This window comes from Corvus cornix, chromosome 4 (genome assembly GCF_000738735.6).
Source record: "Corvus cornix cornix isolate S_Up_H32 chromosome 4, ASM73873v5, whole genome shotgun sequence".
Classification (NCBI taxonomy): domain Eukaryota; kingdom Metazoa; phylum Chordata; class Aves; order Passeriformes; family Corvidae; genus Corvus; species Corvus cornix.
This window is the reverse complement of record NC_046334.1, coordinates 14264723-14292592: the sequence shown is the minus strand read 5'-3', so window position 1 is coordinate 14292592 and position 27870 is coordinate 14264723. Positions and strand designations below refer to the sequence as shown.

General features: G+C 37.8%; 1 protein-coding gene and 1 long non-coding RNA gene across 2 annotated transcripts in view; one reads left to right on the top strand and one right to left on the bottom strand.

Annotated features, from left to right (window-relative positions):
• Positions 1-8115: 8115 nt before the first annotated feature.
• LOC109146315 lies at positions 8116-15270 on the bottom strand. The gene is made up of 3 exons (XR_002048266.3): positions 15194-15270; positions 14250-14400; positions 8116-13578 (listed from the first exon to the last, which is right to left on the bottom strand). It is a non-coding gene; the product is annotated as an uncharacterized LOC109146315 (long non-coding RNA).
• A 100-nt stretch (positions 15271-15370) lies between these two features.
• Positions 15371-27870, top strand: part of EDNRA (endothelin receptor type A) — a 33667-nt gene continuing 21167 nt past the window's right edge. Inside the window, exons 1-2 of the mRNA XM_010412000.4 lie at positions 15371-15579; positions 18374-18881. Coding sequence (XP_010410302.3) covers positions 18480-18881 — 402 coding nt within the window. The 5' untranslated portion in view covers positions 15371-15579; positions 18374-18479. The remainder of the gene's footprint in view (positions 15580-18373; positions 18882-27870) is intronic.

Here is a 27870-nt window from a genome sequence, read left to right as displayed (position 1 = left end):
ATGAGTTAGTAGACACACCTAGCAAAGTCTTCTCACACCAAGTTGGACACTGAACAAATAAATACTTATACAAAGCAGGAATATGTTAATAAAGATGGCTGAAGGCAGAAAGGAGGGTATTTAAATCATCACATGTAGGTGCCTATGTTAGGAGGGATTTGGAGTTTGCCTTTACAGCAGATGAAAGACCTCTCTCCCCAGTGATTAGGAAAGATTCTAGACAGATGACCCTTCTAGCTTAGGTGCATCAATTAGGTGGGATGAGTACAGACACCTCTGTGTGTTCATTGCCAACAATCAAATGTTGTGAAAACACTCCCTGATCATGCAAATCAGGACATTAAGTATATCATCATAGATATCATCTCAGAAGGAGAAAACAGATAACCTTTAAACAGAGAGGCAAGCAGATAAATGTAATATGCACTGCAGGAACATGCATTCTCAAACAGAACACACAGGATTTCACCAGAGCTTTGTAGAACTTCCCTGTATACTTGGGAAATACTTCTACCTGCCACTGCATCTAAACACTGCATTTTCTGTGCTGATCTTTAAAGCTCCATCCAACTCCAGCTATACTGCAAGTCTGTAATTTTCATATTGATGGTTTGTACTCAAATGTTGACTAAATACTGTTAGCTTTTTTTTTTTTTTTTTTTTTTTTTGGGTCCTTTCTGGCTGTCTTGGTTTACAAAAAAAAATCTAAGAACTCTTCAGAGGAAGGCAAGATTCTATGTGGAGAATCTGGCACCTGCTAAGAAATCAAAAAATTGTTGAAATGCAAGAACACAAACTACACACATTAGATAAACAGGGAACTACTGAAACCCTCTAATTTACAGGTAGAACAAGGCCTATGCTTTAGATTCAGAAGTGTTCTCCTCAAGAAAACACATTTAAAAAGTATTTCTGTGAATGTAAATGAAACCAATTTCACTGACTGTCAACATCAGCTCAGTCTGAGGTTTGGTAAGTCATGTTTTTGAACGTTCAAGAAGCTTCTTTAGACAAAGCCAAGTCTTGCAGCACCAAAATGCTGTGGGAAAGATTTTCTGAATGGCATTTCCATCGAAGACAGATCATAAGTGACAGAAGAATTCCAAGAAAGCCTGGTCTCCCTGAGGCTTCTGGACCAGTTTTGTTCATCTCAAAATTAGGCAATACATTTTCGAGAAGCATCATAGAATCATGGGATGATTCTATGGCTTTCTCAGAAGCACAGATGCTTCTCAAAATGAAAGAGATCTGCAAGAATTCTCTCTCTCATTCCTGTGAAAATCTACAGCGAGACTATTAATGTCAATGTTAAGAGAATAGTGAAAATACCTGGAACATTAGGCAATCAAATTAAGTAAAATCTATGGTAAATCATCAGGGTAAAAAAAGAGGGTTTCCTGGTATGAATGTGATCTTCAAGGCAGAGTTTTGTGACTTGAGGTCTTTACTACCAATTTTTCTGACAAAACACGGAGTAAAATCTTATCTCTTCATTTAGGGCAATGCCACTACATCCTGGACCAATCTGAGATATGAATCTAGACCACTGAAAACTTTTTCATCATGGATTCAAACTGACTTTATATGATACTGGTTTTAGGGCATATAAAAAAATTCCCTTTTTTTTCTTAATCCAGTTACAGAAACTTCACGCACATGGGATATGTGCAGTGATATAGTCATTATACATACATCTTGTGAAATATACATTTACAATTTAATTACATCACCTGCTTCCTTCCTCATAACGAGGAAGGGACAGGAAGCAAAGGAAAATACATGATGGCTGGAAGCCAATAACCCAGGTACAGGGATAAAAAACCCTGTTCATCTGTATGGGGGTTACATTTTTCCCATGCCCTATAAACATTCAAATATAAACTTGTTCTATAGATTACAAGCTATCATTTATTATTTACCAGCTTTACTTACTCCAGCCATACTTCTTTATGAACTATATTACTGGATACCCTCTACAGGATGTTGCTCTACTGAAAGGAAATTGGACTGGGTTTATAGTAAAAAAACACACTATCCTTCTCGTAGCTCTGGAAACTCAAACAATTTTTCTTGGTAAGACATATCCCAAGCTTTTCACCCTCTTTCTTGTGACGTCTACTATATTTTCTCTTATATCTGTGTTCTGCGCAATATTTTATCATGTGCACTTTCAGAAGTGTTACAATTTACTTGCCTGGTAATAAAAAAATATATCATTTGTAACATTGACATGATTTACATCTGTCCTAGACTAAGGCAACCAGTTCTGTACCCACAGTATATTCTATGCCAGCCATAGAAAAGGGAAAGGGGTTTAGAATTAAAACACTACAAAGCTCCATAAAAATTGCTGATATTTTAAGTCCTACTGACCGCAGGTCTCTAAAGTCATCACTCTGACAGCTGTGACTTCACTAAATATCCCTTCCAACATGGAGCTTGTTATGTCTATAGAGTTAGTGTCAACCCCCAAAATCTTGAATGCTGTGGGTGATTGTCATCAGAAAACAAGCACAATATTTCCAGACTATAAATGAACTGGCTGCAAATAAATGGAAGGAGAGTAATCAACACTGGAAATGCACAAATAAAAACTCCTAACGTGCCCCATCCCTACTCTGCAAGAGGTTTGTAATCAGTGGTGAGAAACCTTAAAGCTTCTAATGTAATGTCAGTGAAATAGGCACTCTCTCTAGGAATCATGACTGTTGGACTAGCTGGGTTTTTTGTTGCAGAAAACATTTTTAATTCTCCACAAGCAGTCTTTCTGTATAAAATCTTTGGTGTACAGTCAAGGAGCATGAACACTTCTGGGGCCTTCTGGTTTTCAGTATGAAAAAGTCAGAATTCCATATTGGCTCTCAGACCTCTGTCATGAGGTAGAGAAGCTGAAGAGAATAATCTCCTCAGGGCTTCAAGTAAGATGACAGTTGGAATTTATTTTAAAGTCTGAAACAGAAAAATTGTATAAAATGGCAAGGTAACCTCCTCCACAATGCAATTTAGAATAACATAATATCCAAGTCACTTGGGGTGAAATTCCAGCTTCACTGAGAGACAAAAAGAGTTTTCCAAGTGGCCAGGATCTCATTTCTTATATGCTTCAGATATTTTATTCAGAGGAGGAAGAAGCTGTTGAAGTATAAAAAAAATAGGCTTTCTTTAGTTAACTTTCAAAAGCACCAAGATGCTGGAAGTGTACCCATTCTTTAGTTGTAAATGGGAAAAAAACTTTGAAATGTCACTTTAAAGAGAATACCCAGGCTTCTTATTAAAGGGTCCTATTTGGCAACAACAAATTGTAGCATGCATTCTCCTCTTACAACTATTATTTATTGCCATTACTGGGATGTGTTCTATAATTGGCTTCTGGCACAGATTAGTGGAAAGAGAAAAATCTTTCCAATCTGATTCAAAATAGGTTTTACTTTGTAAAATACATATGCAAAGAGTGGAAGATTCTCTCTTCGCTCACCAGTAGTTACTCAAATCATTTAGACATTTTATTCTAGGAAGATGTTAAACCAGCAACTTGTGAAGTTGGTTTTACAAACTCTCTGTGTGATTTGGAGTTGAGGTAATTTTTTTCATGTTTTTTGGATAGCTTTCTAATCATAGATTGTGGCTGAGCAACTACTATGTTCCTTTCAAGAAATACACTTTGAATGAAACTTGCCTCCCACCAAAGAGTCACATACACCACAATCATAAATAAAATAAATACAGTATTTTATAGACTGACTTAACAGCTGAAAATCAGGCATATATCTATGGCTCTACTTCAGCATCTATTCAGAAAGCCTACTGAAGGAATTAAATAAATATAAGCATAAATAAACATAGTAGTATAATAAAATAACAAAAAAACAAGAAATAAAGCTAAAGCTTCTCCCTGCTTAGAAGTTGGTCTTCTCCAGTTGAAGAACTTTTTCAAGCAATTGATCTCAACATAAAAGTGGCCAACGTGAGAACTGTCAGCATACTCATGTAGTCATCAGCAAAGCACAACCGATTCAGGCCAGACAGAACAATACTCACAAGCTAATAAATAAAAATATAAGGGAAAAGTCAAACTGTACAAAACAGAAAGCTGAAAGCACTTAACTAAAACAGCAGCTTGTCTCAATTTTTCCTCCTCTCTACAAAGCTTAAGCAACTGCCAGCCCACACTAACTAATTAGCTCTACCCAAGAAGTATTCTGCAGTTGTGACAGAAAAATTATTGGAAATTTCCTGAGTCTTATAGCAACCTCCAGAATCAGAGCCACAAACAAACACCCACTTTACACTGCATTATCTATTCCCCAACACCCAACAAACACAGCCTGGCCAAGGTTCTCTTTATTTGTTTCAGACAAACTCAGCTGTGGTGATTTAATGGCTAAGTGCAAGCAGGGATTATCATCATGTGGAGTTGGCATGAGGAGAATTAGAAATACATATAACCTCTCTTCCCATAAGAGAGCTTTAGGAGAGGGGTCTGTTCAGCTTCTGATTGATGATAAGTAATGATGGGTAGCACCACCTGAAATTTAGGTAACTACATTCAGAAGATGCCTGTTTGTGGCCTACTTTGAACTGGGAGAGAGGAGCTATTTTACTTCAAAGCAATCAGAGAGTAGATTCTGTATATTGGTTCCTCCTACTGAAACCCCAAAAGAATACCACAGACTCACAGAAATGTTCTCTTTTCTGTGAAAAGATTTTTTTTTTCCTAGTGCCAGCCATTTTAAAAGCTTAGTACCAGCTTGTTTTCATTAAGTGGTTGAAAACATTTGACTAAATCATTTTGAAATCAAAAAAACCCTAAAATTCTCTACTTCTTTAAAAAACCCACAGGACTGCAACAGAGAATTTCACATGCATCTACAGCAATGTTACATACAAAGAGTGTATTTTTTAAAAATATTGATAGTTTTATTTCCTTGGATGTTGTTGAGTACAGGGAGGAGAGGATTAGATAAGTTTAATGAAAGATCTGGTTAAACTGACAATTCAGTCTTTTGAATGCTTTCCAGGATCAACACAGTCCATGAATATTTCTCTGAGGTTTACTATGTATGCATAAATAAAGCAAAAGGCAATGAATCCCCAGCCCTTCAGATAAATGCAATTGCCTTCCAAATGCAATGCATTGCCTTCCAAACAGAACAGTGGTTTTCATTAGAGGTTTGGATCTATCTCAGCTCTCCATAACTCAAAGTTAATCTTGAGAACTACGTTTTTGAAACAATGAAGCATAAAAACCTTAACAATAAGTGCTGTAGAAACAGGTGACTAAACAAGATACTGTCAATAAGTCCCAAGGAATAGCTGTAACAAATATGGTAACCAAATATTTTTTCAGAACTGCATGACCTCTAAGAATCAGAGCTTAATCAAAGCAGACAATAATAAAGTGCTATGGTACCTTTTGCAGCAGTGCCTCAGCAAACAAACAGGGTAGAGTGACACGTGCTTCAGTATAAATCTTGAAATACGGTGTCTAGCCTGTAGAATACTGTAGGTCATGATAAGGGACATAATCAAGTGAAGTAAGGAAAATATGATAAACATAAGAATGCACAAGCAAATTAAAGAATAAGAAAGCACAAGAGAGAGTGGCTTTCTTTGAAGATCCTTCCTAAGATGGTGAATGAGTGACGCCATCACTTGTTCAGCAAGGCAAGTGGTGCTAAGCTCAGCCAGGGAAAATAATAGAACACAAAAATGCTCTGTGTCACTCCCTCTATTTACCTGCATTTACAGCAGTTCTGAGCATGCATTCCATGAAGGAGTGCTGTGATAAGAAACTGAAGTCCCTCACTAGGCCAATGTGTTTTCACGTAAGTGGTTTGAGAGTGGTTAAATAAGAGACTAAAAATTGCTGCACTCTACCAGAAGAAAAGAAAAGAAAAGAAAAGAAAAGAAAAGAAAAGAAAAGAAAAGAAAAGAAAAGAAAAGAAAAGAAAATTTAATTAGTATCATTGCACATCCAAAGTCCTAAGTGAAGAGGAGACTGTGAAAGTGTTATTGATCCACCTCCCTGAGCTGGGGAGATGCTCTGTCAATTATAGTTGACAGAACCATCAGGTAACAATGGAAGCAAGGGGTACTACCATGGGACAAACTTATACAAGGAGATAGCCTGCCCCTGACAGAAATTGCCAAACATATCTGTTCAAACTAGAATTTCTTAATATAGGAAGTCATAGCAGCCCTCTGGGGCAGAAGGATTTAAACTATCAGTTCCTACTCACCACCAAGAAAACCCTTAAACTTTGTTTCATGTTGAGACACCTCATTAGGGGTGGGAACTTAAACCTACAGACAGCATTATAATAAGTAATGATTAATTTAAAAAAAAATTAAAAACACAACAATTGAAAATGTGAACCCTTTAGAAAATTGAAGAGATGAGGCATAAGACTATCTAGAGGCAACAATTATTGTAACTATCTCTAGAGAGTGCTTGGCCCAGACATGTCTATTAATACCAGACTTATTAGGTCTTGACAGCTTCTAGGACATCTGTTTGTTTCATTTCCCTTTAGTCTCGCCAAATGCTAGCAGCAAAAATCATACAGTTTTTGTTCCTACTTCTGCATAACTTGAAAGACTTTTTTGCATATGTGAACTTTGACAACACATGAGATCTAGTGTTCTGTATCTGATATATATCTACAGGTATGTATATTCAAAGAATGGCAAAGGGGGGTAAATTTCTTTAATCTGAGGGCATTTATCTAGGAATAAAGGTGCAGTTAGTGGAGCTAGCAAACATTCCTCAGAGGTGGGACAGTTTTCATAGATTTGTTTTTCAACCTGAATCAAAAAAGGTTACAGAGACCAAAATATCTCAGCATGAGTTTTTCACAAGCAAATCCCTCAAGTATTTCAGTATATTGCAAAATTCCAAGAAAGCATTATAAAATTACAGAAAATAATATTGAGGCTTTTGGTATGGCTTTCCCTATTTTTCCAGGAGTCAGCACACAGGTCTTGATGCAAATAAAGTTCAGTCTAAAGTAAAGGTTCTAATTCAAGCTCTTGCACTTTGCTAGACTGTTACTGTATTTTAGTCCTAAATCCAAAAGGCATTTCTGTTCTATATTGTTCATAATTCTTGATCATAATTCTGTTGTTCTTGGCCATCACTTCAAAAGTGATAGTATAGGTGAGATGTAAATATCACCTACTGGAAATGGAAAGAAAAGGAGATAGCTACTTGTATGTTATGAATCAACCACAGGCAGTTGCTGATGCTTTGATCCAGATATTTCGCTATGACTATATGCCAAACAGCTAAACTATTTTATTTACAAGAATCCAGCTTTGCCCACTCATTTCATTTTCATATGGATGTATAAATAATTTGTTTACATTTTAAAAATATCTTTGCTTATAAACTTTATGGGATTAAGGTAACTTCACACATATATTATTTTTAATTATTTTTAAAAATTCCCTCACTCAAGCTGTAGGGCCCATTCAGAATGTCAGTACAAAATAGTTTTATTTCAGCTTAAAGCCTGTTTGGATGCAGATTTCTTTAAATATTTTTATTCTCAGGCTAATGTTTCAAATTACAGAACATTTTAGAATCCAAATTTGATTTTCAACTTTTTTTCAACACTTATTGAAAACTTGCCTATCTAGATTATTAAAGCCACTAGTGAATTAAAAATCATTAAAAAGTCAGGAAGTACTAAAAAAATATCCAAATGAATCAAAATTCTTAAGAAATAGGATCAGCTTTTGTAGAAAATTGCAGCAGCTGTCCTGTTTCAGGTACATTTTGAGAGACATGCACATGATGGCATGGTCCCTTCAACGCCCACTAATGTGATTTGGAAGGAATTACACCCCCTATAATCATTCCCTGAAAATACTAATAAATGTATTTCCAGTTCCAACAAGAGGTTTACACTCCTTTATGCCAGCTGAGAATCTGATCCAACAGTGGTGCAAGAGTCCAATATCTTTTACTTTAGTGGATCTGCAGTAAAAAACACATGACCATATGCTTGACATGTATGCTGTCAGCACCTGTGCCACAATGATATTCCTGGGGTTTAGTATATTCATAATTCAATATTCTAAATAACTACAGAGGTTTCATGGGACAAAAGAGAACATTACATTCCCACATTAGAACTGACCGAGTTAAGTTCGCACATACACCATTTATTCATGGGTTAGAAAAGATGAGTTTTACATCCAAAAGTAAATGGAAAGCGTTTTTCCAGATGTTCTTCCCCAGGAAGGTATGATGCAAATTATAAACTTGCTAGTTCAAAGAGTACATAAACTTCTATTTGCATGCATTTATTGGTTGTAATTTTTAACCTCCTTCCTAAATAGTTTAATTGAATAGCACATTAAATCAAGAGGAGATGAAAATTTTTGACTAGGGTAGTTGGTAGTTAAAAATACAAAACCTGAGCTTACTGTTGCTTGATATCTAAAGTACATTATTTTATTTAATTATTGACAATAGTTTGCTTTTGGCTATATTCATAAGAATTATCATAGAAAACTAATATCATTTTTTACCTCACTGTGCCCAGGAATTTAATCAGTCTCAAATTTTATTCTTTTAATCTGTACAAACAGAATAGTCTTGTGTTAAAGCCTGACACAAAGGACTTATTGTATACTTGCTTCTGTATGTTATTTCTGACAAAAATCCAATATCATAAAATGAAAGTCCTTATAACTGTAGTGGAATATCAGCCAGGAAAGGGAGACTGGCAACAATATCTCTTGCTCCTTTTCATTTCATATTCTGAACAATCTATAAGTACTGACTGTGACAAGAATAAAAATGAAATTAACAATACACATGTAGGATTATATGCTGGCATATTTTAACAGCATTATTAATTTATTTTTACACAATTTCCCTTTATTTGAGAAGACACAGGTTCATTCAGAGTGGTGTGACACATGGAAATCAGCTCAGTTTCAAGTTATTTTATAAGGCAATATAAAATTGCTGTTACCAGAGAAAGAAATATTTTTGTCCAAAGATAGCAGAACTGAGTTGGATCCTTTGTCTGGGATACTTGGACTAAGACACATAAAATCATTCCCTCTTTTCTTCCCAGCACACCCTCCGTCTGTCAGGGAGCAGCAAGGGATGGCCAGCAGCCAAGGGGAATGCCAAGTCCTCCCACTTGGCTTGTCTGTCTGTCCTCACCCCACCAGGCCCCAGCACTGTGACTGGCACTAAGGGCAAAACAGCAAAATTCAACCATTTACTGTTCCGTGTATGAAGAAATGGGCACACTCCCAGCTGCTGGAGAAACCACAATGGGACAAAGATCAGGAAAAGGAAGACAGCTGATGAACAGTGGTGTCGGTGTCTGAGGACTACCAGGCACATGTGGAGATATGAGGGGTTCTCATTAGACAGAACACAGCAAAAGAGATAAGCCTCTCTATGAAGAAGCTGGGATGGAAGAGGAATGAAGGGAGCCAAGGTTAATTGCCTCCCAATGCTCTGAATCCTCAAGACAAATTCAGATTCCTTGACAATTCCGAAACTTAGTATCACTGAACTGCATTAACACAGCCAAATACCATAAAAACACTTCCTCCACATAATAGGGAAAAGTCGTTGCAATGGAAATCCAGGTCACAGCAAGGCCATGATGACACGAGACAGCATCATACCAATCCTATGGCCAGGAACACAATCATATCCTAATGCAGCCTTTCCAAACTTGAGATGGAGCCAGCTGTACTGTTAAAACAAACACACGGAACACTCTCATGCAAGAACATAAAAATAGAAGGATCCCTTTCTAAAGGATTGAGAGCTTTTATCACCAAAATCTAAAGAACTGTGAGCTCCTTTTCTCTCAAGTATGACACAGCTAGATTTTTCTATTCACACTGTCTTAATGCCGTGTTAGTTACCTAAATGTGTGCTTTGGTTTCCAATAAACAATATTTTCTAGATAGCAGAAAATAATGATGAAACTTTTTGTAGAAACATTTATCTCAAAATTGCATTGCAGAGAATTCCTTCTATCTGTCTATAAAAACACACAGAAGTTTGTAATGAATCTATCACTTAATGATAAGTTTGTAAATAGGCCTATATATGTGGCTTGCAGTAAGATAATACATGGAATAGTTTATGCTAACCATTTAATGTGGAATGATATAAGAATGGGACTTTACTGTATCAAAGTAAATGTACAAGCAGCTTATTTCAACTTAGCTTTAGTTACACTAACAAAAATTAGATAATGTAGAAACATTAGAAAGAAATGAGATGAGTCAGGGTTTTCCATGAAAAACAGCTTCACTGCAGAGTAGCCAATAGAAATAATTTTAACCTTATTTAGATTAAGATAAAATGGTATTCTAATATCTCACTATCTTATCTAGACAAGTTTATTAGTGCTTAAGATAATAAAAGATGCATCTGGCAGCAGAACAGCATTCCTCTATCACAGAACTTGTGTTCTATACAGGCTCCCATCTGCAAATGCAAATTGACACTTTTGTAAGATATGGAAGATTTTCTAATCTAAGACATTCTCTTCTTCTTGACGTTCTTTAAATCAAATTTTGATTTATCTTTATATCTGTTTTTCCTTCCTCCTGGGTTTTTTTTTTTCTTTTGTATGCTTTTAATTGCTCACTGCACAATTTCACTCATTTCATGATTATGTAACAGGCATCTTCTGTGACATATTGCTATTTTATTGTTCTTCATTTTACTGCATATTTAGGGGTTTATGTAGAAATATTTTTATCTGTCACCATTGAAGACTGGTCTTTTTGGAGCAGGTTCCTTGAACTCCCTTAGCTCACAGCCAGTTTCAGGGTAGCCTGAAACAATAGGGATGAAGAATGAGAACAGCTGAAGATCCCCAAATGCTCCCTACAGTGACTCATTTTGCTGTCTTGGCCTCAAAAGAGAAGAAGAACATAATTTCTGTATAGAGCTGATATTTAAAAAGTACACTCTTTGCTAAATATTTCACTAAACATGAGACATTATCCTTTTGGACAATATCCAACTTGCCAAAGGACTTTAACTTACAAGTCCTCTTTCGTGTGTGTGTGACGTTCCTGCTCAATTCAATACCACATCATTTCCCAATATAAACAACATAACTTGAAGAATTTTGAACTCCATTGTAGAGCTCAAGTCAAAATATTCTTGACATAATGGAAGTTTCATCTGAATCACTGAATCCCAGCTTTGCAGACTTTTGAGAATGGAAGAGACCCTTAGAAATCATCTAGTCCATGCCCCTGCTCAGAGCCCAGCCACCTAAAGCAGGTCACTCAGGACTGTGTCCAGCTGGGGTTTGAATATCTTCAAGGATGGAGATTCTCCAACCTCTATGGGCACCCGGTGTCACTCTTTGATGATTCTTACACTGAAAGTGATTTTTCCTATATTTAAATTTAATTTCTAGTATTTCAAGAAGACATTTCTTGTGCCTTTGCTTCCTCTTCCATCACTGAGAATGAGGGAGAAGAGTCTGGTTCTCTCCTCTTTACTGCCTCCCACCAAGTAGATTGATAAAATCCAGAGCTTAAAAATTAGGGCTTCGTCTATGGAAATGAAGACCAACAACATTACCTCTCCCAGTAAATCTTTTCTGAAATGCTCTTAGTCTATTGTATTTAACACAGTAGGTAAATGCTCCCCAGAGGAATCTGAAATGCTCAGTAATTGAAGGGAATTAACAACACATACTATTATTTCTCCAATCTGCACACTAAAGGCCCAGGAAGCTCACTTCTTACTCAAACTTTTCCATCAAGATTCTGCAAAATTTAGATACACCCAATCCACAGTTCCTGACTAATATTCCCTTTTGGGGTCAGTATCTCATGCAGTTGTTCCTGTATTAATTGTTTGGCTCCATGGTCAATTTTGTCCTTTAAAATTCAATCCTTTATCCCTTTTGATTCTTTCACAGTTTCAGGTTCCTATAGCCCAAGGGCAGGAATATTTCAGTGGTTCTAATGTTCTAATACAAGCACCTTTCCAGTTATGGAATTAAACTAATACAACAGCATTCTCACTATAATTCTCTTTGAATTAGAAATTCACATTGTTAATTGCCAAAATTTTCTATTAGCATGAAGGAAACATGAGAGAGACAGAGAAATGAGGAAGGTGGAGGGAGGAAAGGAGAGGGCAAGGAAGGAGGGGGGAGCAAGATAGCCTTGCCAGAGAGTGGATTTATTTGTGCTAGGCGCATAAATAGAGTTATAGATATGGCATTATTAGAGATACAATTTAAATAAAGCAGCTGCTGGGAAACAGAAATGTTACGTAACAGAAGTAAATAACTGGTTCAATGATCACTGGAATTAATGAGCCCTGAGTTTCTATGAATTTACATTTTCTGGAGAGTGCTCTTTTTAACTGAATTCTTCTAAAGAAGCTGCATAGGTGCATCTGTTGTTGAAGAACAGATCATCTACTCAAGACAGAAATACTCTCGACGGTTTGGATGATTCTTCTTTTTGTTCAATGAGGTGCAACTTCTGACTGAACTGGAGTAGGAAAACTTGAAAAACCTGCCCAATAAGTATTTTTGAAATCAGCATGTTTCTATGAGAAGTTTTGGATTTGCTGAGTTCTTGTTCACTAGATCTAGATACTGAATTCAAAGTGAAACTGTTATCCAGTATTGTAACCAGCAGTATCTAGGTTCATTTTTCCAAATTATCCAAGTAGCTCCTATTTTCTATTGTTTGTATTATTTCTGATAAAAACTCTATCAGAGATCTAGTGAAAGAATGCAGAGTAATTAGATATTCAGAGTAATTCTGAATATCTAAATAAAGAATAGACATTCTTTGTGATGAATAACTTTCGATTTTCTGAAAATGCTACAGATTATAAGCACACCAACTGACTACTTATGGAAATGCCAATTATGGACAATGTCTGGTTTTGATTTTGGTCTTTTGAATCCCAGTAATGCAATTTAGGACTCTGTGACCTGATGAACATATGTTCCTATTTCATACCAAATCTGAGGAGGCAAGTGGCTTTACAGGTAATATATTTGCTCAACATCCATTTCAATCCAATAAAATGAAAGTATTCCTTTCTAATACCTGAAGGCTTCATGGAAATTAATAGCTTTACAAAATGCTGGTAGTCTTCTTCACTCCAGCTGCAAATGCAGTATATTTTTTTATAATGAGATTGATATGTTGCCCATACTCTGAATTCTGAAGTTATGCAAGACAAGCTAAGTAGTTTGTTGAAGACACAAAACAGAAGAGGTCAGAGGAAGCACTTTCACTGTGCTGAAACTGGTACACAGAGTCCTCAGTCAAGAATTCTTCCACGCACAGGATAGCAGTCCTACAATGATGGTGAAAGTGTCTCTAACAGCTGAAAACTTCTTGGTGTAAAGAACTGTATTTTATCACTTTCCTCAGTAGCTGAGGTCAGCTGCACTTCCAACTGCAGTTTTTGCATAATTCATACATGAAAACTTTCTTTTCCATGTTACTTTCCTGAACACCATAAAAGCAGGAACAACTAAATACAATTTTTGAATTTATCTTAGTTTAAGATGATGTCAGCTGAGCTTTAGACACCTAGAAGGTTAAAGACAAAACAAAGATCAATTTTAAAAATCAGCAACAGTGAAAATAACAAAGAACACAGATCAGTAATTTCTAATAGCTAATATTATTTATGTGGGTTGGCAATAAAAGATGCACTCACAATGGTAATAAATGCTGTCTAGAAACAGATCTTTAACAGCATAGTAAATCTGATAATTTCATTACATTTATTTCATGTAATAGTAAATATAGTTATGCATGGAATCATGGTAGTATGAATAGGAAGAACAAATGTGTGTTTGAATGAAATCAGAAATATACTTTTTGGCTTTGGTTTGGTTTGGTTTTTTTTGTTTTTTTTTTTTTTTGCTACAGCTCTAATTGTTTAGACATAAAGGTCAAATGGCCCAAGAAAGGAATAGGGTCTTAACGATGTTTATAGAACACAGAGGAAATTCAAGAATTGCATTCAATAAAGCACTCCAGAAAGTGCATATGGTTTTTAATGATAGCCTTTCCAACTCTTCAACAGCTTTTCCAACAAGTTACCATGTAGACGATTCTTGACAAAGCAAATCATTAACACTAAGCATCAATTAACAGACTGTAAAGAATTTTTGTAGTAGTATATGGGTAATTTAGTGGCTTATCAGCATTTATTCAACTTCACGGCAACCTGAGATTTTGAATTAAATTTCTACCTGATTTGCAAACAGTAGACTCCCTTTGATTCTCAGCCTGAACATGTATGTTCCTTCAAAGATCCTGTGTTTTGACACTTCAATTAACTGAGATGACTTTCCAGAAGTAATAAAGTACTGCTAATCCAGTCGATCCAGATGCTGGTTTTTCCTGTTCAATATTTATCAGATGATTTCAAACATACTACAGAAGCACACTTTTAACTATGCAAAACTGATCAAGTTCAAAACATTTTCTTACACAATTTAGTGCCAGATATTTTAATTCTGCAGGCCACTAGCATCACATTTTCTATTATTCTTTTCGCTCTGCTTTTGCAGTTTCACGACGACATATTTTTGCATCTTATTTAGGAAAATTGCCCTTTTTTATTCAAAAGAAGCCCATATATGTTCAGAAACTAATTTCTGTGGTACAACCAGATGAAAACTTGCCAGGAAATGAGAAACCTGAAATGATTCAACAAAGGACTCAAAGTTTCATAAACTTGCTAGCATGAAGGGATTTTGAAACCTTTTCCAGTACAAGCTGCTCCCTCTGACATACTTGCATTTTTTCTCACTGTGAGAAAATACCATTAAGTATAAATGAACTTTCCACTTTTTCTGCACAAATTTTTTTGCACCTCTGTCTTGACAGAAGAACAGTAATAGAAAACACAGGAATGACAGAAAATGCCACACTCTTATTATCCTTGTAAATGCAACTAAGATGCATCAGCAAGGTGTGTCCTGGATGGATCAAAGAAACTTTAACTCAGGAGCAGTTTCCATTTACTGATCCAGCATGTTTGAAACTCTCACACATAGAGTTTTACTGATTGTCTCAGAGATTCTGATCCTGGCCCACCCTAGGGCAAATGCAAAGCAAGAGCGGTTTATTTAATCAGATTTCCCCGTTTTGCTCATGGCTCCTCTGCCGTCTGGTGGGATCAGATACAGACCTTCCTGAGAATCCTGCGTGCCGTCAGCAGGCAGCTGCAGCAGTGGGTTTAGATCAGTCCAGCAAAGCAGCTGTGCTCAGTTTCAGCGAGGAAAGAGTTAAAGAGCTCCGTGTTCCCCTGTGCCCGGGAGGCAGCCTTTGTGTTTAACATTGGCAGGGGCTCAGTTCGGGCTGGAGGTTTGTTTTAATTGGGGGAGGGGGCAGAGGAGAGGGGACGCTCCGACTTCTTCAGTCTGTCTCTTTCGTTCACTGATTTAGCGGAGGTGGAGATTTTCAATTCCACCCAGTCAGACGCAGGCAGGAGGATCTGGTAAGACTATCCCAGGAAAAGCCACTCAGAGGAAATTCTCCGAGGCGGCGGCGGCGGCAGCAGCCCCAAGCATGAGGGTGAGCCGGGCGGGGAGGCGCGGCGGGGGAAGTGCGCGGGATGCTGCGGGAGACCCATCCCGATGCCACCTCGGGAATAGCCCGGCCCGAGCCGCGGGCACCTTCCGCACCGCTGAGAACGCCCCGGAGAGGGATTCGGTGGCGGTGGTGCACCTCTGTGTGCGGGTGTGAGTGTGTGAGAGAGAGAAAGGGAGGAGAACAAGAGACGGGCACAAGGCAGCTTGGGGGAACTGTTACTGCATAAAGTTTAACAGAGCCAGAGGCTCTCTGTGGGCTGCAGGGCAGGCAGCACTGGTTTGCCAATGCACGTGGGAATTGATCCTTTGCTGGTGGTGCAAGGAGCGTGCTTCCTCTCGCCTTGGAGAAGGAGCAGCAGACGGCTTCCCCGGCAGCGCACGCCGGGAACAGCCCAGAGAATCCCCATTGCCGGCGTTGTCCCCTTCAGTGCCTTCCTGCCCTGCTCCGCTTCATTTGCTCCGGTTCGCATCTCGGCTGCCTTACACTGATCAAGCCCTGTTAACGTCGTAGCTCGTCTTTAATACTTGGAACAATTTCATTTCCACTAGTACGGTCTCTTCTTGCGAACCTCGGCATGGGAATTTTTCTGACTTGATACTCCAGGCAAGTCAGGAATTTAGTTCCCTGCATCCGCGGCTGCTTCTGCAGCACTGCAGGAGCACAGGCACAGCACAGGCGGGTGGCTCCCACATTAACAGAGCACCCTCACACCCTCCATGTACCCAGGCTGAGTGTGAAGAAGGACAATCCTAGATTACCTTATCACAGAAAGTTATCAGGGATGCCAGTGTGTTACTCTCACGAGGCAGGTTGCACGTTGTATTCTGTAACAAGATAAATACTTTTAAAGTATGCACAGAGGAATGAAGGGCTGTCAGGAATCTATTTTAAAAGTACCCTTAGAAGTTAGTCTATTAATAACTTTCTAGTTTTGCTTCTTAGGGGAAAGTTTCTTCCGGGAGAGAGAAGAGATGGTAATTGGCAATGCTGTTCCTAGCTCTGCATGCTGGTGGTGTGACTGCCGTGCTACTACCGTGTTTATATGACACATACATCACATTTTCACGTAAAAAGTCACCAAGTAAGGAGGAAACTAATCTAACGACTAAAAGATAGGGCTGTGGGTTCTGTTCATAGCTCCATCACATTTACTTGGGAAAGCCATTTAATAGTGATACACTTCTCCCATTTGTAAATTGCGGAACCATAGTCAGGAAATAATACAAGTATTAATCCTTGCCTGAAAAGAATTACATCAAACATCTCTGTTGTTTCTGGTATGATTTAGTAACCTCTAGTGAAAACACTTACACCATGCTGCTGCTAAGTGCCCTGAGATACCATCACAACCAGCATTTAATTTAATTAAAGAAGGATTTATTATTTAGTACATCAAACTTTGAAATAAAGCCCATGGGAACTGCCAGTTGGTCAGTTCCTGATCTCAAATACAGCAATAAAAGGATTGAAAGGTGGATCCCTGGTCTGTGAGGGACAGCACTCTGCATGCCAGACAGAAATACTCCGGTTAGCATCGCATCTGCTGCTGTTTAGAGGTACACACACACTTCCACAGACCACACACAACAGAAGCCTGCAATAGTAATAAATATTTATACTGTGCCTGCTCCAGAAGTACTATCAGTAAATTTTCTCCTTCCTTCTCTGGTAAACGTCTTGCTATAAACTCTGATTTAATAGCCCCATAGGGAATGAAATTAGGATTAATTTATTTAAAAGGATCCTCCCAAATACTTCAGGCGAGTCCCTGGAAATCAGGAAGTTATAAATACTTTATTTTCTACTCTTCTTTTGTCAACACTGCAGCACTTTGTCTTGTTTTGCAGATATAAGCCATGTTAAAATAAAGAATCTTAAACTAAACCGAGGCTTCAAGAAAATGGACTTAAGTGGCATCCCTGGTTTCACTGGGGGTTTAGCACCTACAACGCAGGTTACACACAGGCACTCCCACTTACTGGGGCAGGATTCTATGATGCTTTCTTCCCTACCTGGAAATGTCATGAGTTGTTGCTTAGAACACTAAGTCAAATGTGTTTTATCTTTAAAAGAGCTTAAATTTTTATTATTAACTTCACTGTGGATAAGTACTCAGCATGAGTTGCAATTACACTTAGGACCAAATCACAAAGTTTGAAGGTTTTTCCTGGCCAGAGGTCTACCCTAGGACTATAAAATCTTCCTCCTAATATTTAGGAATTTTGGATCTGATCCAGATTTTGATTTGAAATAGATGTCTTTTCAGTCTTAATTTGAAATCCAGGTAGTAAGTCAGAGAAAAATAATACAAAGACTAATTGTTGCAATATACCAAAAATACTCAGAAATTTGATGAATTTATTACATGTAGTTTTTAATGCAGTGCTGTTACCTTTCTTTTTCGAAGAGAAAAGAATAACTTCTTATTTTAGCTACAATACCATTCAGCAGTCTCCAAGGCAGGCCGACTTTTCCTGCAAGACTCTATTTTAAAACAGAATTTCATCCACCTTATTTTTTCCATCCCTATACAAATTCTGTCTCAAGCTAAAAGGGTTTTGTGGGATCTTATTTGCATAAACTATCACTTACGTAAGGATTTTTTTGTGTTTGTCTTTTGTCAGACAGGTAATGGGGGTAATGTAGATTTCAGAGCAGCACAGTGAGTATAAACAGGTGTTTATATATATGTGCTTTTAAGTGAGAAACAGGACGTGTTAGACTACCTGTTGTACTGATTATGTGCTTCTTTTTTCTTTTCTTTTTTTGCTTACAGTTTCTCTCTGCAGGTGAAGAAGTGAGAAGTATCTCTTCTGCACTGAAATACTGAAGAAAAAACCCAAACCCTTGTCTCACTGAATTTGCTCGTTGGGGACTTCAGGATGGAAGCCTTGTGTTTAAGGGTTTCCTTACTGCTTCTGGTCCCTGGATTTGTCCTCAGTGACAGCTCTGACAGAGACGTTGCCAATCGGAGTGACTCGGGAAACCCCCTTTCCACCTTCTCAGGGATGGAATCCAGCATTCTCCTCACCACCATGCAGTCCCCGGTGTCCAACCAAACTGTCAAATGCTCCCAGCAGACTAAGATTGCTGAAACTTTTAAGTACATTAACACCGTGGTATCCTGTGCTATTTTCATCGTCGGGATGGTTGGGAATGCGACTCTGCTCAGGATCATTTACCAGAACAAGTGTATGAGGAATGGCCCGAATGCACTGATAGCCAGCCTGGCACTGGGAGACCTTATCTATATTGTCATTGATATCCCCATCATCGTGTACAAGGTAGGATACCACGATCCATTCTAACTGCGGTTCCTTAGGGGTTCGCTGGCTCTCCTCTGTGCTTCCTCCTCTATTTAGTGGGTTTTTGTCAATGAATAGTGCACTTAAGGAAACAATACAACTCCTTTCTGTTCTGCAACAAAAACCTTGCTCTCAGGTCTCACCTCCATCAAGAAAAAGTGTATCTCCCATTAAAGATGATGTAGCTCATAGCTCTTAACCAAAGTGTGGCCTTGGGCATTTCATTTCACAGGAGCTCTTCATTTCTCATAGCTGCTATAGCTAGCAAAAGAATTTATGAGGGAAGAACTTTTTATAAACTGTTCTCCTCCTTGATGGACTAGTTGCTATTTTTATATTATCCAATCCTTACTTCATATTTTTACAGAAAATACTCCCTGTGATACGCAGGCTTCGTATTATGGCTTTGCAGGGAGACTTTATGTCAGTTAAGATGAGCCTTAAGGTTTTCATTTAATATTCATAAATAGCAGAGTCTCAAAATTATTCCAATTATATCACAGACCATTTCTGAAATATTAAATTTCATCTGATTTTGTCAAAGTGTGAAAAGGCTCGTCATCAACTCTTTTATCTGGTATAAAGTTATCCTGTCCTGGTGTTTTATTTGAACAAAGCCATAAAGCAATGCTTTTTCTAATGCAATTTATATTTACTAATATAATTCAAGCCAGAACACGATTGAATGAGCAGAACTGAGCTTTTTTAAAATATATTTCATTGATATTAACTTATCTGAGAAAATAATCAAATAATTTTGTAATCTTGTATCTCACTCTTTATGGATGGTACACAGGTGCATAGCTGATAGGATATTTCACTTCTTTCTTTTCTCAGCAGAAACATGAAGTGTTTCTGTTAGTAAATAAAAGTTTAAGTCATATAATTAAGAAAAAATGTTCTTCACTATTTCAGCCCTTAAAGATTCCAAAGACTTTTATTTACATGTGTTTTAAATGAAACATTTTAATGCATGGTTTTATATTAACTAGTGCCCTGTGGTTTCAATTTGGATTTTAAAATAAAAGAAACAGTGATTTTAAAAGATGCATTTTGCATTTATATAACATTGGCATCATAACTGCTTAATAATACAGGTGTTCATCGGACAAGATCATAAAGTTTGAATTAATTAATGGATTTAAATTATCTCTGTGTGCATAGATTACATTTGTACAGAGGCATATTTTCTATGGTGAAATGCAGCACCTGGTTCTGATCTTCCAGTTGTAAAAATTACAGATAAGTCTTTTAACTTTATCTGGTTTTAATATAATATGAATTTGACACTAGGATGACTGTAAATAATTATGGATGTGATTTAATGGAAATTCTAGTTCACACTTTTCAATACTCCACCTGGAAAATTAAGCTGGCAACTTGTTGATAAGATATCTGTATTTTGGATTAACGAGTTGGTGAGAAAGATCAGCTTCTGCCTGATTTGGGATTCACCTGTCTTCCATAGCTGGGTAAATGGCTAATGGGACATAGGACTGGGGTTCTTAGCTGGACTCAGAGCCTGCACAAGGCCAGGCTGGATGGGGCTCCGAGCAGCCTGGTCCAGTGGAAGGTGTCCCTGTCCATGGCTGGGGGGTTGGAACTGGATGATCTTTAAGGTCCCTTTCAACCCAAACCATTCTGTGATTCTTTGACTGCACCTCCCATGATATATTAGTGTCCTCCCTGGTAAATTACCCTTGTGTCTTTATGGATAATTGCTAAGCCAGCATTCTCACTTCTCATGGTATATCTGATAGTAAATTTTAAGGAAAAATGGCATGAGTTCTTTTCAGAGCCAAGTTTTAGAAAGAACAAGCATTTTTATTACACAATTTTTTCTAACCTTTCAAGGGCTCTGCTGCTTTTCACAAAGAGGAATGAAAATTTGGAATTAATTTTGCCTTTCAGAATTGCCTTTTGATGGTCTTCTGAAAATTCTTTAGAAGCTTAGAACAAACAATATTTTTTATATTCTCTTTATTATTTTGCAATACATTTTTGTCTATTAATTTTCTGTTGCTTCTCTGGAATTCCATAGGCTCACTTGTCTTGCTCTATCTTATATGATGAGCTGAAATATGGTTCTGATTAGCTCTGTACAAATGGAATTTCCTTAGCCTATATGAGAAATTATTTCTGTGCTGCAGAGAAGTGTTGGATAAATAAATGCTATGAACAAAACTGCAGCCCCTTGACATCAATGTCTGCCAATTTCCACATGTAAGAAGGCAGAATTAAAATCACCTTTAAAGCTTAATTCTAACTTTTAGCTATTTTTCAGTGATTTAACTTTCAAAATAAATTACTTACAAATTACCATATACAAACACCTTTTTGTCTAAGGTTAGCTGCATGTATTGTGAAGCATTTATAACATTTTTAAGGGAGCCCTAGTACTTCTGATAAGAAATGCAATTACTATTTATAGAGCATTTTTCATATGAACCATTCAGTAATGCTTACATTAGGAGTTGGGTTTAAAGTTTGCTAAATAAATGCCATTCCTATTTGTACCACTAGGGATCCTAAAATCGGTGTCATCTTTCAGCTCCTCTTGTTGAGTAACAGTACGAAGGGTGGCCACTGGAAATATCGCGATTGGATAATGGAAGTGATAGGCTTTTAAGGAAAAACAATTAAAGTGTTTTTATTTTTGTTTTAAAGTAATTTGTACACTTCTGAACTTCATTTTAAAAGATTCTTTTAGTTTCAGAGTCAGCCTCATGTTGAACATATATTAGTATCCTCTATAACAAGTAGTGTCAAACACTTAATACCTTTTTGGTCAGATCTTCATTTTTAGGACAAAACAGGTCTGAAGACAGAATTAGACTGAACAAGAATTCAGCTGCATATTAAAATAACAAACAGTACAGTGTTAAGATGGCCACATTGTATAGAACAAAATGTATAATACTGTGTAATTAAAACTGAGTATTAGAAATAGTTATAACCACCTTCCTGAAACATAATGTAGCCTTAACTATTTTAAAACTACTTTCAAAAGAGAAGTAGATAATGCTACTGATACTCAAATCCATTTTACAAATCCTTAGAAAGACACAGCTATAAAATTATAGTAACTGGCAGTGGAAGATCCCAGAAGAATTTACTTCTTCATTCTATTATGCATTTACACAATTAACAAAGATATGATGCTGGAAAATAAGTAATTATGTAATTTATGTCAACTAAAGATGTGGTCACAGGTGTTTGACATTTTTAACCTTTCCTTGTGGTACAGTAGGCTCAAAACCTCACCCATTACTTTCTCCAGTTACTGTAATTATATAGTGGGTTCCCCTTATTGTTAAGTGGATTGAGATGTGTGTAATATTCACTGTCCTTTGAAGATATTCTGCATGTATTAAAGCTCCATTACATTTAATTACCACAATATATCCACTTGAAGTATCAAATCAGTATTAAAAATCTTAATAAATTGAGTTTTACAGGAAGGGTGACAGTTATAAATCCAACCTTAATAGACCAAACTGGGACAATTTAATTTTCAATCACATTTTTATACCACCAGCACCCAAATAGTTTCCTCTTTTCCCAAAATACACCCATCTCAGCCATTCAAGATGTCAAAGCCTAAAGCCCTGTAAGAATCAGTAAGAATTATTTCTCTGCAGAGGAAAGAAGACCAGAAAATAAAAGTTTTATATTTTATGCTGCTGTAGAGGTAGGGTTAAGGTACTGAAGAAGAGACAGGTTCCTCTTCTTGTATCAGGTGGTATTAGCACCTAACTGAAAGCTGCTGATCACCTGCATTACTCATCACCACCATGTGCATTTTTTAGCAAATACATTCAGATGCAATGCAAGAAAACTTCTTTAGAAGGCTGCTTTCCATAAAGGCACTACACTGTTTCCTAAGGCTGTGCAAAGGCAGCAGCAGAATATTCATAGCACCACTGCTGCCTTGGCTGCTCTGAGCTCTGGCAAACCCTCATGGCTGTTCCCGCTGCTGCTCTCATGGCTAAAGTTTAGCAGAGCAACAGGAACAACAACAGGTACTCAACCACAGACATTGCTGTCCACTGCTCTTTCCTGAGCTTGTGGAGCTTGGAGCACTCTAGACCAAGGCTCTCACCTTTACAATGGCAAAATTCAGTTTTAACTGTTACTGGGAAGTCCCAAGCTGTCTCTGCTTCCAGTTTCATGCACTTTAGAGAAGAACATATAAATTTCTTGTGAACTGGCCTACATAAGACTGACATAAACTACATTGCCTTAGATCAGAGTATGCTTAACTCCTTAAACCATTAGTTTATAAAGTAGATGAAGCAAATTAGGCAGCTTTTCACCTGTTTCTTTAATAACATTTTCCTAATTATTTTACTAGTACAAAGTGGAAGACATCTACGCAGGAAAAAAGCAAGTGTTCACTGCTCAGACAGCTCAAGATGTTTCCTTGAGTGAAACGGGGATTTTTGGTTAGTTAATTGGTATTCATTCTTACTTTAGTTGCAACAGCATCTAAATCTGAGTAGTCCACCTAGAACATTAAAAATCTAAATATGGAAAGTAGCTAACAGCAAGCAAACATGTTCATCCGTTTTGTCTTCAGTAAAGGAAGACTCAGCTAAGGCATTTCTAGTCATGGACATTTTTTAACATCAGAGCATGTGCATAAGTGTCAGAGCAATCCCTTCTGAATCAAAAATCATTTGGCATATCTGAACACCTTCACCAACAGGATTAATATTATAGCTACACAGGAATGATAATCAACCACATTGGCACTGATCTTGTAGCTGATAGAGCAAGTGGCATCTGTAGCAGTTATAGTTTTGTGACAAAGAAGTATAAAGCCAAGCCAAGAGCACACAAAAAGTTAAGGGCACTTAGAAAAGAAACCTTTCTTTAAAAGCAGAATTTTTCATATGTATAGTGTGTATTTCTCAATGAAGTACCAACATAAGTAGGAAATTCTGAGGCCTCAACAACTGCATTCTGGCTTTCATTGAATTCTTATCAGGGTTTCAAAGAAGCAATGAATGGGCAGCCCAGTGTGATGCAGAAATCCATAGAACCTGCTTCAAGCAGGACCTATTATTTGGGTGTATGTCTCTATGTAGTGACCAAACATAGCGGAAATCCAGAGGTAGCACAGGAATTGATCACTGAGTCCTGAAGGCAGAAGCTTCCCAAAATGGAGCAGGGAAAAGAAATCCATCAGGAATCTGTTCTATTTACAAACTGTAGCTTCCTAATACAGTGTGTTTAATGTGCACACCAGGGCAGCAGTTAAGGAAGAGATTTTATATTCTAGGTCTTAGTTCAAGATGCACTCTGCCTTTAACTCATGGCTGTGTTTTGGGGGTGGGACGTATGTTCTTACCAATGCACAGCTCCTCCCTCATCTTCAGCTCCTCATCTCATGCCTGCCTCTCTGCTCTGTGGATTTTAAACAGTATACAGTACTTAGAGATTCTAGGCTTGAGAGAATATTTTAGTATGTTTGCTGTCTTTATTTCTCAACCATCTGAACTCTACAGATAACCAGGAATTGTTTTGATTGCGCATATCCAGGGTTTACCAGTTCTGCAGTAACTTCTTAGAAATCCTGTCACTCTTTTTAGCAACACACAAAAGAAAACACAGCTGGAAGAATAACAAAGGCAATATTATGCCGAGGGATTGAAAAAAATTCCTTTCAGCAAATCACCATGCACATAAGCACACCTTGCAGCTCATTTCCCTGAAGAAGGGCAGCCCAGCTTGAGAAACAGTTTACCTAGAAGGATGGGAAGATATCCAACACCGTGGAAAGTAATCCTGCTTTGTAAACAGCAAAAATACCACAGGGGAGATGCCTAGAGTCTTTAGGAATGCCTTACTGCTAAGCAGATTTTTGTAATAAATATAAGCATTTTAACAAGAACCTAAAACGTAGGATGTTTTTCCAGTTAGTTGAGACAGAATGTTCTGCTGCAAAACCAGGGCATTTGTTTCCTTACTTTTCAGGATCTCTTGAAGTAGAATCTACTTTCCCTTGTGTAAAAACCATACATTCTCTTCCACAGCTGCCTAAGCAGGAGAAAAACATTCAGTGAATGGCATGAGACCCTCTGCTACCTTCACCTTTACTCAGCTGGGCTAAGATGAGCAAAATAGCAGAAAAGGCTTTGGTAGGGCAATTCAGAGAAAAAAATGCCTTTGATGGTTCTCATGCATTCCCACACAACGTTTCTTCCTTCTAGGAAGAAAACCAGTCAGTCTTTTACCCACCCAAAGTGGAAAAAAGACAGTTCTTGGTTGTAGCAAAATCAGGAATGTATTTCCTGCAAAGAAAAGCTGAAGAGATATAGCGTGTTTTCTCTACCATGCCAGGGTTGTGAACCTAAGTGTAAGGAAATAAACAAATGATCCCAAAGCTGGCAGAAGCTTGAACTATCATCTCACCATAATATACTGGTCTTATGCCCTGCATTATAAAGGCTACCCTCATTCTTTGTTTTCCTCTACTCTTTGCTTTCCTCTAGTCACCATTCCTTTCAAAATCTGAGGTTTTTCACGTCAGCAGTGGGAAGGAATATTTAGAGACAGGCTGTGTTCCATCTCCACCCTTACAGCTTTCCCTCTTTCCTGCTAAGTGGTGGAGCACAGCTGAGTTGTGAAGCAAGAAATGGATGAGCTTTGTCCAGTAATGCAAATCTCTCCTGGATATATGGGTTGCAGGAAGAAGGGAAAGGTGAATTCTTATCCTGTGACACTTCATGGGGACAGAAGGGTCCTGTTTGAGTCACCACAACCAAAAAACACTGCAGAGGACTCAATACATCCTTATTTCTAACTAAGCAGTCTTACAGATCAGAGGTAGGTGAGACACTTCAGTCAGAATCATCATCTTTTGTCACTTAATGCACTCAACTCGGTGGTATAGAATTTAGACACTTCTGTGCTCAGACAGATATCACCTGGATTCCACCCAAATCACCAGGTACATGTCTGGCCCATGCCTTGAAGCAGACAAGGGCATATATAATTGTAGAACACAACTTAAGACAGAGCTTTATCAAGACAGCTCAGTATCTTCTAGAGGAAGCTAGCCTTAAAAAAAAAAAAAAAAAAATATATATATATATATATATATATATATATATAAACCCCAGCAAAAACAAATGTGCTGCTCTAACAAAACCAGAAGAATTTCCCTTGTCTTTCATTCTGGGCCATGTGGCAAGGAAAGAAAATCATCCCAGACTACACTGGTTTTGTAACTCCTGCTCCCCTGTTAGGAGATGATGGTCACTTGTACAACTGGATCTTATCTATACGGATGAAATCTGCTGGCTTGGTCCCTTCTGCCATTACTGCACAAGTATAACTTAAGTCACAGAACAAAGGAAGTATTTCTATTGTTCCTGATGATGGAACTTCCAGGGATGAAGCTGACTTCCAGGGTTGTGCCAGAGTTGTTCCAGGAGTATCATGGAACATGAAACCCAGGAGAGTATCCTGTATGAGGGCAGCATGAGGGGCAAGCACTACGTGTATGGAACATAGTTCAGTTTCTGGGAAGCAGACCTTGAGTGTCCAACAATCGTCCCAAGTGGATATAGGAAGCGAAGTCTCCAGAGCACTAGAATGACATCAGAGCAGGAAAGGGCAGGTATGAAGCTTTTTCTTCCATCCTCAATGCCACATGGCAGAGAGAGGGGACCTCCTGACATGCACTCGATGAGCCAAAGGAGTTTTAATAGAGCAGCTCAGAGCCAGTTCATATCCAGTGCCCAACCAAGTCCATCTCTTCTGGGCTGAGCTCCAGGGCCATCATCTGCCTGCAAACACACAGTATCAGCCTGGCACGAGGTAAACACTGTGGGTACACATGAGCATACTCTGGCAAACACTCATGTGGTAGGGTTACAACATTCTCTCTTCCAGACTATATATAAATTGCCTGGGATGCACAGTGGGACTTGATGTTTTGTACATCAGCTACCATACTGAGGGGGGTTAGAAAATAGCAGCAGCAGCAGAATAAAATCAACGAAGTGACATTTAAAAATCACTGCAAAGGAATGTTCTCAGTGCTGATGTCTTGTTTGTCTCCAGCTGCAGCTCAGGGCAGAGAGGCCATATAAAGCAGCACAGAAGGGAGGATGCTCAAGGAAGCTGTGGTTGTCTGGTCACTTTGCGGAGTTTTTAAAGACCAATCTTGATTTCTGATTTCAGTGCAAAAGTACATGTTGACTACACTCTTTTCTCAGGAATTGCGCCACAGTATGAAATACTCCCAAGTTGCAAACAGCACAAGGGGAAAACTGTGTTACTTTTGCCACATGTCTTATTTTGAAACCTCAGAGGTTTTGTAAGTGGGTTTGCAAAAGCACAATCCACTTCAACAGCTCATGGAGCACTGGAACACAAATAGGAGTAATCAGTCTGATTTCTTCTATCCTAGAGCCTTGAGAGAAAGTGCAATTTGCTAGAATTTTATAATCATTTTGTTTGGATATTAAAATATGCAAAAGCACTCAAAGAGCAAAGCCAGTAGTTCCAGTTCTTGTATTGCACGTAAGTAAATCAGGATTAATTAAATTAAACTCCTGGGCTCATTTTTTAATACAAAATAAATGTGTTATTTCCCTCTGAAATTTCCATACCATGCTAGGGCAGAACAGAGGGAAATGGACTTGTTTTGATGCAAAAATTACTAAAAACAAAGACAGGATGAGATTTGCTGACTAAAAATATCTACAGAAGAGAAAACATGGCACCTGATCCAAGGGGAAGTAATGAATGCATGGCTGATGTGGAGTGATAATGGAGTACACCCACAGAAATGATTGCAAAGTGAATCTTGAAATCAAAAAACCTTAATTCTGGTCCCAGGGATTTTGATTAAAACTCACTTGAAAAGAATGTCTAATGATTTGGTACTCATATTACTTCAATTATTGGAAAGTGTAAGAAACAAAAGGAATAAAATACTTTTAATCTCAAAAAA